Source organism: Chlamydotis macqueenii, chromosome 14, assembly GCF_036417535.1.
Source record: "Chlamydotis macqueenii isolate bChlMac1 chromosome 14, bChlMac1.mat, whole genome shotgun sequence".
NCBI classification, from domain to species: domain Eukaryota; kingdom Metazoa; phylum Chordata; class Aves; order Otidiformes; family Otididae; genus Chlamydotis; species Chlamydotis macqueenii.
Window position 1 is genome coordinate 14,474,350 of NC_141569.1, and position 14,009 is coordinate 14,488,358.

At 48.9% G+C, this 14,009-nt stretch overlaps 1 protein-coding gene across 1 annotated transcript; it reads left to right on the forward strand.

Moving 5' to 3' along the window:
* Positions 1-762: 762 nt before the first annotated feature.
* DCTN4 (dynactin subunit 4) lies at positions 763-13,990 on the forward strand. Its single transcript, XM_086758829.1, has 13 exons — positions 763-944; positions 2,585-2,655; positions 3,090-3,268; positions 4,188-4,231; positions 5,007-5,114; positions 6,623-6,696; positions 7,053-7,165; positions 8,459-8,568; positions 9,533-9,606; positions 10,026-10,080; positions 10,557-10,664; positions 11,060-11,157; positions 11,929-13,990. Exons 1-13 carry the CDS (start codon positions 810-812, stop codon positions 12,140-12,142), a joined length of 1,383 nt encoding a protein of 460 aa, XP_086614955.1. The 5' UTR covers positions 763-809; the 3' UTR covers positions 12,143-13,990.
* The last annotated feature ends 19 nt before the right edge of the window (positions 13,991-14,009 follow it).

Genomic DNA, 14,009 nt, shown 5'->3' on the forward strand with positions numbered 1-14,009 from the left:
ACTTCCCGGGCAGCCTCCTCTCCGCCTTCCCAAGAGCGCGTTCCCCCTCCAGCTGCTGCTGTCGGATAAAAAGCGCGTGGGGTTTTTATCGCGGGCAGGGGTTTCCTCTGGAGCCGCAGGGCCGAGGGAGCGTTCGCAGTCCCCACGAGGCCCGGGGAGCAACGCTGCAGGCCAGGCTGCGATGGACGCTTGGTTTGCGTGCAAGGAGCAAACTGGCGGTGGTTTGCTGCTCCCAGCTCTGCCCTCTGGACTCACAGCGCAGCATCCAGAGACGTCGCGCTCCTCTGCGATCCCAGCACACAGGGAGGTTTGCTGTTGGGGTGGTTTGCCAGGATCCCAGCTGAGCGGCCGTGAGACTGGAGAGAAAACACATTTGGCGTGTGAAAAGTTGGGCACCGTGGGTTGGGAGGGAATGTGGGCACGCAAAGCGTGAACCAGGACGCAGGAAAAGGAGATGGAAGAAGAGTAAGGAAGCTGTGTTACAAACAGCACCGGGATGCGTGGGGCAGCCGGGCCGAGCCGGCCCAGAGGAACACACAGCCTCGCTGGGGGACACAGGGCCAGGCGAGGGCCCCGCCGGGCCGCGGCTCCTCTCGCTCCGCCCCGCGGGCAGCACACGGCCCAGCAGAAAGCCCGCAGAACGGAGGAAACCGCCCCCCGACCACCACCGCCCAGGACCGGCCGCCATTCCGCCCCCCGGGCCGTGGGCGGGGCCCGCTGCCCCTCCCGGCCCCACCCCGCGGGGATCACGTGGGCGGGGCGGTGCGGTGACGTATGACGGCGGCGGCGGCCGCCGCTCCCCTCTCAAGATGGCGTCGCTGCTGCAGTCGGAGCGGGTGCTGTACCTGGTGCGCGGCGAGAAAGAGATGCGGGCGCCGCTGTCGCAGCTGTACTTCTGCCGGTACTGCAGCGAGCTCCGCTCCCTGGAGTGCGTCTCGCATGAGGTAACGGCGGACCGGCCGCGCCGCGGCCGCGGACCGGGTGGGACGGGGCGGGACGTTGCCGTCTCTTTGTGTACCGATTGGGCGGCTCTCCTGCCGCTCACTCGCTATCTGCGTTGCCATTGGTTGGTGGCGCGGCTCAAGGGCGGGCACATTAGTGGTTCCATGGAGCGGAGTGAATGGCAGCGGATGCGGGAAGGGGCGGTGCCTTGCGTTGGATTGGCTTTGCACCCTTGTCCGTCGGCGGAGTCTGGGCTGTGATTGGCTGAGGCGCGCGTCAAGGATGGGGGCTGCCGTGAGCGGGGGCTTCCTGTCGTAAGGGATGTGCCCCCCCGCCCCCCATAGGGCCCGGCTGGGTGGGAGCGGCCCCTCCGCGGGGCCCGGCCGGGGCAGGGGGGACGCCCCCACCCCTCCACGGGGCTTGGCTGGGGGGACAAACCCCCCTCCCACGCACACATCCCCGTGGGGCCCGGCTGGAGCGGGGCAGAGCCACCCACCGACCCACACCCCGCTGTGGGGCCCGGCCTGGGGCGAAGACCTCGCAGGGCCGGGAGCTCCCGCACCGTTCCCGGGCTGGGGCTGGGGCTGTCTCACGGGTGTAGAGCGGCTCTGGGGCGGCCCCCAGAGATTTGCTGGATGTGGTGGCGTTCCCAGCAAAGTGACAAAGCCCACGCTTTCTGGCAAGGCGGTGTGCTAAGGCCTGGAAGCATCGTACTTGCGTTGAGAATGGCGTCGGGGTTGTGAGTGTTTGGCCTGAGTTCATTTTCACCCGCACAGACTTTTCTCCCATGTTATACACCGGTGTTCCTGCTGTGGAGGGCTTCTTCTTTGTCCAGGAATGACTGGAGCCTCAAGCTATGGGTTGTCATCAGGCTGGGGCGATGGTCTGCTGGCGCGTGGGGGCCGTCCAGGAGCATGGCTTTTGTGTGGAGCAGGACAGGGGCAAGCCTTGATCCTGGGGCTGCTCATCTGACTTCACAGTTTATCATAATAAAATTGGTGAAATTGGTTTTATGGAAGCCTGGGTGAATGAAGAAATTACAGTAGATTAGAAAAGCCTTGAAAGAATGGCCAGCCAACCCAGCTCTCAGAAGAGGTATCCGTTTGGAAATGTCAAAGTCTCTGAAGAGTAGAAAATAGATTTGTCACCAGGCTGCACCCGTCGTGAAGTCTGTGTGACGAGTGCAGTCATTGTGCATTTCCATGTTTAATGATAAGTTTATTTTTCTCTTCAAGAATGTGTTCCCCTTCTTGATGCTGCTGTTCTAATTAGTAAAACTAATCTGAAATGCCTGGATTTTGAACATAGACATAAATGGAAACCAGCATTTTAAAACCTGCTGTTAGAGCTGAAAAATTAAATTCTGGTAACCTCAAAGGGTCAGTACCCGGTTGTCCTTTTAACATTTACTAGGTGGAGTATTTAAATCTATCCTAACTTAAGAAACCTTCTGACTTACGTTATTAAAAATTTGGCTGAGATTTCAGATATCAAAAAAATCTCTCAAATCTTCACTGATTTCACCTGCCCGTTACCAGACACAAAGCCTTGTTAAATTGCACAGCAGAGTTTCAGGCTGCTGCCAGCATGCTGTCTAGACAAACGCGTGCCAGGAGTGTGATGTGACCGTCTTGTTCATCAGGTGGACTCTCACTACTGCCCCAGCTGCCTGGAAAACATGCCTTCAGCTGAAGCCAAGCTGAAAAAGAATAGGTAAGGGCACTTTGGCTTTTTTCCTCAAGACACACTCTTTTAAGTGGCTCCTTCCTTAATCAACAGCTGACCATGTGTATCTGAAACTCTCTTCAAAAAATACATTGCTTCTTGTTACCTTTTAGTCAGTTTTGGGGAATAAGTATCTTTCCCTGGTGTATCATGGGCTCTGCGTGTTCTAGGGTTTTTTTAATGACCTGCTGTGATAGTACAAAGGGTTTTTTAGTATCGCCCAATATTTCTCACTGTTGCCATTCTAATGCTGACTCTAAACCCTTTCTGTTTCTGTTGATTGCTCTGTGGCCCTTTTTCCCTAATGCTGTTGCACAGGATGAAAAGGTCTGTTGATTTAATCTTGGATTGCTTGTTGAGAGCATTTTGCTCAGCCTGGGCTCCTTGTCAGTGCGCTGTCTTACAGACCTTCCTCTTTACAGGTGTGCTAACTGCTTTGACTGCCCCTGCTGCATGCACACCCTTTCCACCCGGGCCACGAGCATTCCTGCTCCTCTCCCTGATGACCCGGCCAAGACTACCATGAAGAAAGCCTATTACCTGGCCTGTGGATTTTGCCGCTGGACTTCCCGGGATGTGGGCATGGCAGACAAGTCTGTTGGTAAGTGGCAGTCAGAGACAGAAGGCTGAGTAACAACAGGAGCTCAGTGTGTATGCTGAAGGTAACAGATAATCAAATTAGTTTCTGGCGCTGCGATATACGTAATAGCTGTCCAGGTTTTGAGTCACAGTTAGGAATTCACAGGAAAAGGTTTTGTGGCTGAAGTCTCTCATCTGAAGAGCTGAGCTGAGTTGGTGGAACATGTGACTCGCTTCCATGCTCGTCTTACCTGACTAGTGAGAAAGCTGTCAGACAAGGGTGTTTTGTAGTTGGTGCGCTCTCTCCACAGTTGAGATCTTGTTTGTGTACCTTCAGAGACTTGGAAGCCACTCAGTTTGACAGCTCAAACATGTCATTTATTTTCCATCACTTTTGTTCACTTAGGCTTATTCCAGAGTTGTTAGTGTTTGTACTTGGTTTTTCTCTTCATGACAGCACTGGAACAAAGCTTTCATCTATTTCTTGGTGCATAAGACATGAAGAAAATAGTGTTGGGCTCCAGAAATGGGACTGAGTAGATTGAGCAGATCCCCTTTGACTTCCAGTGTCAATGTGGCTGAAGACTGAGAGATGAAGATGCAGGCACATGGACAACCAGTAATAAGAGACTGTTCTTGTAAACTCATGTACCTGCTGCTGAAGTGACTCCTGGGTGCTCTCCTGAGTATCTCTCAAACAGCAGTTGTGTAACAACACAGTATAAATGCAGATGGAGCACCTTCAGCCCAAACCTGCCTGTGAACACCTTTGAGGTGTATATTTGTGCAGGTGTGAACTTGAAAAATTGCAGTGCTAAGCGTAGCAAAAATAGGGAATGTCGCATTTCATGAGTCAGAGATGGTTGAGTGTTAGATGTGATTTCTGTGTGGAGTCTGGAAATCTTCTTCTGAGGACTTTGTTTTTTCTCTTTCTTGTGCAGCTAGTGGTGGCTGGCAGGAGCCGGAGAATCCTCACACGCAGAGGGTGAGTGAGGGGGAAGGCTGTGCTTAGGCTGAGCTGCATCAGCTAGAAAGAGCTGTTAGAGACACCAGGCCCTCTCAATCACTTTTTCTGCATCTATATAATCCTTCAGATACCAGTTCCAGTTCCTAATCTCCACCTTGACTGAATTCAGTGGAAGGAAGGCCTCTTAGAGGCTCTCCTGTGGATATCGCAGTATAAAACCTCCTTTTCAGAAGAAACTCAGTTGAAAACATCATATCTAATGGTGCTCTTAAAACACCACCAATGAATATGCTGCGTATGTATGTGAAAAAAAAAAAAAGCTGTTTTCCGATCAAGAGTTTGTCTAGGATCTGGAAAACAGAACTGCACCTTTACTACCCTTCCCTGCCGCAGTTAGGGCTCTACACTAAATGTGATCAGCCTTGGGTGGGGGGGAAAGATGCTGTTTGCATCACTAATCCAAACTGCTCGTTCTTGGCCATGTGGCGTAACTCTGTCCGGTCACGGCAAACGCGTGAACAACGTCTCAGTTGCCTGACTGCAAAGTGAGAATTGGACACTGCTCTCTGATGGACATCATTCCCAAAGAAGGGTCAGTTCGTCACCCGCAGTGGGGGTTAAGACACGTTAGGACACACAGGCTTCTTTAATGCATATCCTCCAAAACACAGCTAGTGCTAAGAACAGAGTTAAACAAGTAGCAGGAACCCCAGCTTGTTCACAAACAAACGCTGCAGCTGGTCTGGCATTTTTTCCCCATTCACTGGGTATCTATTCCTTTTCGTCTCTCCAGATTAACAAACTGGTTGAGTACTACCAGCAGTTGGCTCAGAAAGAGAAGATCGAGCGGGACCGGAAGAAGCTGGTGCGACGCCGAAACTACATGCCCCTGGCCTTTTCGGTGAGCAGAGAGTACAGTGCTCTTAGGGCAGGGAAAGTGATGCACAACAGCCTCAGCATGATAAGGCTACTCAGATTTTTTTAAATTGAGAACTACGTGAAGAAAATGTTCTAGGGCACATGAGTTTCTTTAGGGACAAGTAGTTTTACACCCATTGTTGTGTATTACTTTGCTTTTCTTTCTAGTAGTCCTCTCCGATAACGCCAGAAGGGTTTATACTTGCAAAGGAATGTGTTATCCAGCAGTGAAATGCAGTGCAACCGCAGATAGCTCTTTCTCAGTACAGCTGCATAGCGCAGTTCAGTAACAGATCAGGATTGTCTGGCACTTTTCTGCATGAAAGAAAATTAACCTTAAGACTTGATTGTGGCCTGAATGACCTGGTTATTGTAACTGGCAGGTAAATGCTTACTTTGTTTAGCTGGGTGACTCTGCATATGCTTGCTACTTCTCAATTAACTGTGCTTGCTCTGTGCCTTTGCTTGTGTCTTATGGCTGCATTTTTTGTCTCCGTTGCTACCTGCTGCTATTTTGGGGGCTCTCCACAGCAACACACTATACACGTAGTGGTAAGTCTTTTCACAGTTTCTGCTGGTGTTAAAGCTCTGACGGTACCGACTGAAGGACAGTAACAGATCCTACTCTTCACCTTGCCTCAGGGCCACTGAGCTGGGTGTGCCTAGAACACACGCACATGGAGGCTAACTAGTTAGAGGGTAACATTTGTTAAAAAAATATATATTTCTGTTCATTTACAAACAAGGAGACTGTTTGGGTAAGTAACGTACACTTGAAAAGCAGTCCTTCACAAAGCTTGGCTGAGACACAGCCATCTGTCTGCCTTAGGCAAATGGCACTGACCTTAATCTTCTGATCCTTGAAAAATCACCAGGGTAGGCTGATGCTCAGATTTCTCGTTTGCTCAGAATTCAGGTTTTCAGTCCTGCCCAGAAGGAAGATTTCTGCTTCCAAGCACCCTGTGTACAGTTCAGCTGTAGAAAGCTGAGGAGTAGCTTAGCTATTCCTTCCAATTGGTGGTGCCCAGCAAGAGAGATCTGTAGGTAACGAGACTTGTAGGTTGAATCTTCCAGCTGCTTCTAGTAGTGCTACAGAGCATTTCGGATGGATGCACACCGACGTTGACCCAGTTTTTTTGGCAGTTGAGCTCTCATTCTCCGCTACTTGACATGCAGTTCCTCTGAAGAGAAGATCAAGGGAAAAATGTGTCAGTAGTGCAGGCTGGTGATTTAAGGAAAGAGCAAAAGCTTTATAAGCAGTAGCTGCATCTGTCTCTTCCTGTCTGCAGTGCAGTGGTAATGCTTTTCTCTTTACTAACAGTTTGAGCAGAAAAAAAAAATCTTGGGAAGCATTGAACACCTCTCCTTTTTTTGCTTTCCTTTGCTTGTCTTTCTATGCTTGTCATGCAGCTCAAAGGATGAGTTTGCTGTAGGTCTTTTTGTCCTGGCAGGAAGCAGACTTGAAGCTGACAGTTCCCTTTTTCCTTGTAGGACAAGTATGGCTTGGGAACCAGGCTTCAACGCCAGAGGCCCGGAGCACCGATCAGTGCCCTCGCTGGACTCTCGTGAGTCTGGGGTTGGGGTTACCTTTGTGGGAAGGAGAGGAGGGGTAGGCCAACCTCCTGCAGAGCAGTAAAGCAACTTCAGAAAGATGGTGAACGTATTAGCAGATAGCAATGAAAGCAGCTTTCTTCTTTGGAGCATTAGAGAGATGTCATGTCCTCCGGCAGCTCTGTACAGCAGCTCCAGATGTTTAGCTTTCTCCTGATGGAAACAGGTGACTGTTCACCTCCTTCTGCCATTACCTTTGTCTTGCAATCTCAGCTCTCGCTGCCTTCTGTGTTAGAATGAAGTTACTGCTGTTGCTGTCAGAGCACGCGTGCCATATTTTATGACCGAGTTGTCCCTCACTTTGCTTCAGTCTGAAAGAAGGAGAGGACCAGAAGGAGATCAAGATTGAGCCAGCTGATGCAGTGGAAGAAGTGGAACCTCTTCCTGAGGATTACTACACAAGATCAATCAATCTGACAGAAGGTAACACCTTTAATATTCTGCCACTTTTTGCCCTTACATCTGATAACATGTCAGTGGGGTTCCTAATGGCCCGAGATTTTAGTAATTTTTAGGCTGGGATTGAAGTGGTGGGAAATTTGGAACTTTTAAAATGATAACTTTGAATGCAGCCTCAGCTTTGTTGTACATGGAAAGCTCAGAGCCAAATACGTCAGGCCTCTTAAGAGTTGTTCAGTTTTCTTGCTGATCTTAATTTCTCTCCGTGTCAGCTTTTGGATGGAGAAAAGAGTTGACGTCCTTTTTCAAATAATAGTACGAAATAAGGAAGTAGCTGAGCTTCTGGGGAGTTGGAGCCTTAACTGACCTGTTAAGTAACAATTGCTTTGACATCAGCTTGGAACAGCTTGCATACACTTAGCGGGCTCATGATTTAATCAGTAGATATTGTAAATTGGTCAACGAAACTTGGGAGCAAATGGGATAAAACAACAGGTACAGAAAGCGATGTGGACTTCCTGCTGAGGTGGCTCTAAGTAGGATAGATGTTCTCAGAGGTCCCACAGGCCTACAAAGTATGCCAATATTAGTTAATTAGTGAAAGGCTTATGGAAAGGCATAGATTATCTTGGTGTCCTTTTCTCATGAGACCGTCAGCATTGTGAAAGTATGATGCTGGTAAAGAATACAATTTTGTGGTTCCCCGCCTTGAGGGAAAGGCTGCCAGGTGGCTCACTGCCTATTAGACACTGGGAACAGTGAAGAGCCTATTTTTTGGGATAAACCAATGGGAGTTGGCTGCTGGAGTTCCTTGCCTTGCGAGCTATGTAGTCACTAATTCTGTGCATGGGTCTGAGTTATGCAAACTTCTTGCAGAGAAGCTGTGTATTGTACTCGTGCAGCACCCAGCTGTGAGGGTAACAAAGCTATGAAAACTGATTTCCCCTTAGGAGGGGAAAGAACTTATTTTCTAGATGATTACAAAATTCTGCTTCTACCCCAGCTGAGCTTTGAATAGAAATCAGGATCCCTTGTTTCTCCTGGGTGGGCACTGATGTTGCTCTGCTGTTACCGTGCCCAGTCAAGGCAGCCCTTTATACCACTCTCGCCTTCTGTTCATTCACTGCTAGAAACGGCGACACTTGCCAGTGGGTTCTGAATTATTGGATGCAGGGGAAATTAAGTTTCTTAGTGATTGTAGCGTGTCTGCACACCGGGCACTGCATACCTGCTCTCAGGCCAGGGCATATGTACAATCCAGCTGGAGTGTAAGTGCCTGAGACATTAATTTGGTCTCGCTTTCTGTCATGCACCCAGTGACGACTCTGCGTCAGCGTCTGCTGCAGCCGGACTTCCAGCCCATCTGTGCTTCCCAGCTCTACCCACGTCATAAGCACCTCCTGATTAAACGCTCACTGCGTTGTCGGGTAAGTAATTAAATACAAAAACGCGCTTTTTCTTGGCTCACAGAACTTGGATTGTGGGAAATGCGCTGTGTGTTTCTTCCTAAAAGAAACTGCGCAAATGCTTCTGGTGGTTGAAAGTTCTCAACTAAATTATTGGTAACAGCACTAGGAGATGAGGGAGGCTGTTGCTTCTCTGACGTGATGAAGATTGTGAAAGGGAGACAACATTGTCAAAGATATAAAGGTGGGTTTGCATAAGGGCCTGCGTGCCAAGGAATCATAGGAGGCTGCCAGTACAGTTGGAACTAAAAAAAAAAATCTCTGTTGTTAATAAAGTAAAAAGTCAGTAAATATTAGTTTGCCCTCAAGAGTAAAGGCAAAAAGGATATTTCAGAAAAGAAAAGCAAATAGCTGGGAAGTGAAGACAGGCCAGAATTAAATCCACATTCTGCTGTTGGCTTACTGCATGGTCTTTAAAAAGCTCCTTGCTTTCTCAGAGAAACAGATATTTGCCTAGTTCCCAGAGTAACAAAGCAATATTCTTGTAAGTATTTAAGATGCAGAATGCTTTGCAAATGCAGAGTGTTTCCTCAGAAATAAGTAATGTCAAGCTAAGCATGTATTTGAAGAGTAACCTGTGAGGAGATCAGTCTTGAGTCCCAGCTGTTTAGTTTTTTAATGGATTCTGAAGTGTAAGTCAAAGGTTTTTGCAGATACTTGTGCCTTCTTCCTACTGCAGTCAGTGAGTGGTTTTGAGCTGGGTTCCAAATCTCCTGTTTCTGAAATCGCACTGACAGTGCAATGGTGTTTTGAGTATCAATAGCTTGACATAGCTATGGCTACACGCACTCCGTGGTAGTTCTTACGTGTGCTGTGCTAGAAGCTGGTGATGTCGTGGGTAGTGGCACAGTGCTTGCAGCTCTGATTCTTTGGTTTGTGACTGCACGCTGTCTTTGTGTGCTGACTAAAATACCTTTGTCTCTAGAAATGTGAACATAACCTGAGCAAACCAGAATTCAATCCAACATCTATCAAATTCAAGATCCAGCTGGTTGCTGTGTAAGTAAGATACGGGGATTGAGGAGAACAATGCCTCTTGATACTTAATGCCTTCTGTTTTCATTTCTTTTGTTCTCTTGATTTGACCTCTTGTATGATTGTGTCATCTCTTAGGATAGTGTAATGACATTTTAAATATATTCAGCTTATCTGTAGTAGGTTCGCTTCCTGATCTTCTGAAAAGTTTGCTGAAGATTTCAGCAGTTTGAATAAGATATTGCATGCTGTGCCAGCAGGAGTTGGTGGGATTAGGTTTATATAGCAAAAGGACACTTAATTTTTCCTGTGTAATGTAAGCTGAGCTCTGATAGCCTTGAATGAGTTAGCTGGGTGTCTGAGAACACATCCCTCTACTTCCAGAGGTAGGTTATAGACAGCAACACAGCCCATCATGGTCATTTGCTTTGTTCTTGTTGTAGTAACTATATCCCTGAAGTGAGAATCATGTCTATTCCCAACCTGCGCTACATGAAGGTCAGTACTTTTTTTTTTCCAGAAATGTCTTAGGGTGAGACACAGCCGGGAGGTGCGGATGTGGGATCTGTTTGGAAGATGACACGGTGTGATGATTGTTCCCTGAGGGCTTCGCTCACTCTGTTTAGAGAGGGCGCAGGGTTTAAGGGAGTGGTCAGAATAACACTGCATGTACTTGTCACTCTGTGTGAGTAGATTACCGTGCAATATGACGTCTGGCATCACATGCAGATGCCAATATCTGAAGAATAAAAGGTGTGGACTTGAGATCTTGGCTAAATTCCAAAGATGTGTATTTCTGGTGTTAAGAAAGAGTGCTGCGTGGCATTGACGCCTTTCTTACAGACTGAGTGTTTGCTACCCATCCCTTGAGTGTAATGCAATTTTTGAAGGTGTTGATCAGTCACAGAAGATGAGGTGCTAACAGTAATTATTTTAGAATTGCTTCTTGAACTGTGATTCCTGAATCTCCCCAGGAGAGCCAAGTCCTGCTGACTCTGACCAATCCAGTGGAGAACATCACACACGTCACGCTGCTGGAGTGCGAGGAGGGAGACCCTGACAACATCAACAGCACTGCCAAGGTATTGTACCCTCCTCCTGCGCGAGCCCCCGTCTCCTCTGAGGCTTTCCACTCCCATTTATCCTTCCACAGGTCACATTTTTTTTATGCATCCTTCAGTCCCTGCTAACTGCATTGCATTTTCTTCCTGGAGCTTAAATGACTGTCACCAATGTAAACATCAGACCATAAAGTATTTTGAAATTGTGTCTGTTTGTTGAGATCCAGAACCCGAGGGAGAAATACACAGCGCCACTGGTAGAGTGGCAGCCAGGTGGTACCAGAGTGGAGGAAACCTGAGGATGAATCCCTTTTCTGTTAAACCATAGTAAAGCAGCCCTCAGCAGGGGAAGGTGCTCTCCTGCTCGCAATGTAGGTGATGACTACTCAAAGGCTTCTCTTCATGTTCTATTTCAGGTGGCAGTTCCTCCCAAGGAGCTTATTCTGGCTGGAAAAGATGCTGCTGCAGAATACGATGAGCTGGCAGAGCCCCAAGACTTCCAGGATGACCCTGAGTGAGTGTTGTCTGTCCTGTGGGGATCCTGTTCCTTAAAAACTTGGCACTGTAACCAAGTAGCTCGCTCTCTGTCCTCAGCATGTTTTGGGGTGTGGTTTTTTTTTTTTTGGTTTTTTTTTTTGGTTTTTTTTTTTGTTTTTTTTTTTTTTTCCAGATTTTCTTGGTGGGAGGATGTGTGTTTGGGGGGAATCTGAGATCAGCAATGCAGATCTGTGGCTTGGACTATTCAGAAGACATTTGTTCCCTTTGAAGCAAAGTGTGGTATTACAGCAGTTGGGTTACAGGTGGTGGTACTAATTCTCTCCAGGAATACTTTGGAAGTGTTCTCTCCAGGAAACCCTTTGCAAGCAGAGGGTTTGTGGTAGCAGTGAGAACTACACAGTGGAGTGTGTGACAGAGTTGCCTCCAGCCTTCGAAAAGGAATACATTTTGCAGCCTCTTGCAGAGCAACTTGAGCCCTTCCTTGTTGCACAGTTGGGTACAGAACTCCCATAGCCACAGCAGGCATGTTCTGTTTGACAGATTTGCCAGCAGCTGTCAGGACAAAGTGGGGTATCCACGTTCTGATTGTGAGGCAGGAGGGGCTGTGGGCAGCCTGCAAGAAGAGTAGCGAGAAGTAAGCTACAAACCAGGGCAGCTGTTCTATCAGGGCACATTCAGCCCATGGGCCGTACACTGAGCATCTGTTACGTGGCATCAGAATAAACCTCTCAGAACAATTGTTTCAGAATTTGGCTGACCCAGCATTCTTTTGTTTTCTGCCTTGCAGCGTTATCGCCTTCAGAAAAGCCAATAAGGTGGGCGTTTTCATCAAGGTTACCCCACAGAAAGAAGAGGGCGAGGTGACCGTGAGTTTCAAGATGAAGCACGAGTTTAAAAACCTCGCTGCTCCGATCCGGCCCAGCGAGGACAGCGATCATACCTCTGAGGTCATCTGGCTCACCCATCACGTGGAGCTCAGCCTCGGTCCAGTGCTCCCGTAAACGCTCCCCATGCTTGCGCCCCGACGGCTGGCCGCAGGATGGACTGTCCCAGCGAGGAAAGCACCTGGTGAAACGTTCTGCGAGAGCTCCTTTGTGATGTGTGGGTGTGTGCCACAGGCCCCAGCCGAGCCGTGAGGAGGTGGCTGAGGGTGCCGTGGTTTGGGATGGTTTGTTCTCTCTCCTCTTGTCGTAGTGCCCACTAACTACCGCTCTGCTTCCCCACACGCCTAGTTTAACTTGCAGCACGTGTTTCAGTACAGAGAAAGATCTCGCTTTCTCCAGACTTACACTACACCTGGCTGAATTTGGTTTATCAACAGAGAAGAACCCATACTGTTTACATATTCAATAGTGAATAACTTTTTTCTCACAGAGCTATGCCTTTCCCGAACAAATATTTTAGGAGGTGGCCATGTCTGCTGTTACTGGCAAGCTATTGGCAGCAGCACACTGCTTTCTTTTCTTGGTTTTCTGCTTCCTTGTAGGATACCTCAGCTGTGGGGGACTGAGACGTACAACCCTACCACTCTGGCATATGTAGCTTGCTTAGCTGAGGTGATAGATCTGTTTTCACAAGGGAAATGATCGGTTTGCCTTTAAACTCAAAAGCTTAGTGTACTGTAGCGTTCGTGGATTTGACTGGCAACTGAGCCGCCTGTGTTGCAGGTGGATGTGGCAGCATGATGTGAGGTGGGAATTTGGGTTCTGCTACAGCTCTTGACTGAGGCAGGGATGCTCCAGAGAGGCTGCCTGGCCATCTTCAGATCAGTGAGCGTGTGTTAATAGGGGTAGTGATTGGAGTACGAAACCAGAAGAGTTAAGATTAGGTCTGGTATAATAAAGCTAGAGAGGCTGTTTGAGTTCATACTCTTGTCTTTTTCCATTTAGGGTGGGTGGGAGGGAGGTGTAAAGGTGGAAAGACGGTTATATGTTAACTAGCGTACACTGTGCCATACGGCGATTTATCTGGGCTGTAATTTGGCTGTAGTCCAAGCTAAAACCAGTAATTAAGAGCAGCATATCCAGGACACTGAATTAGCAGTAACTGCAAAGCTTAGTGCAAGCGGGTGGGATTGCTCCTACTGCAGAGAATTCCCAGTTCAGACACTGAACTTCATTAAACAAACATTTCCGATGGGCTTTGTTGTGCTGCCGTGCTGGGAAGGGCTGGAATGCCAGCCAGCCATGGCTGTCCTCCTCAAGACACTTGTGCCATGGTTCTGCCAGCCTGGAGCTGCAAAGCCAGGGGAGATGGTGGCGCAGCACCTGAAAACATCTCCCTTAGTCTGAGAAATCTGCCTTGGCGTGCAGCCCAGATCCTGCAGCGGGTCTCGAAGCGGCGAGGCCTCACGTTTACAACTTCGCGTAGGTTACACGCAGATGTGCAGCATGAGTCTAAGACTTGTAGTTTGTAGTTCATGTCTAGTGCTAGCGCCTGCTTTGGCTTTACCCGTCCAGATAACACAGCACGTAACCTCTGGCCGTGACTTCTCCTCAGCAGCTGAAATGGCGGCGACGCTTTGACGCTACCATGGCACAGAGCCCGCCGGGGCGAGCGGGCGCTGCCCGAGGCCTGGAGCTGTGCCTGGGCTCCCACTGGGGCCGGCGGCTGCCGTCCCCCTGCGCTGGCCTGGTGTTTCTCACTCAAAACAAAAAGGTGCGTTGGTTTGTGATGCTCTGAGCGGCCTGATGCGCTCGGTGAGTTTGTTTTCCCTCGCCGTAGGTGCTTGTAGGCCATAGGAAAGGTGTCGGCGTGTCCCTGCCCTGTCCCCGCTCCCGACAGGCGAGCGTTGTCTTCCTGCTTGGCGTCCTGTAGTGACCTTCAATAAAGCAAACGTGGCTCTCGGATTCTTTGCGCTGGTTCTTA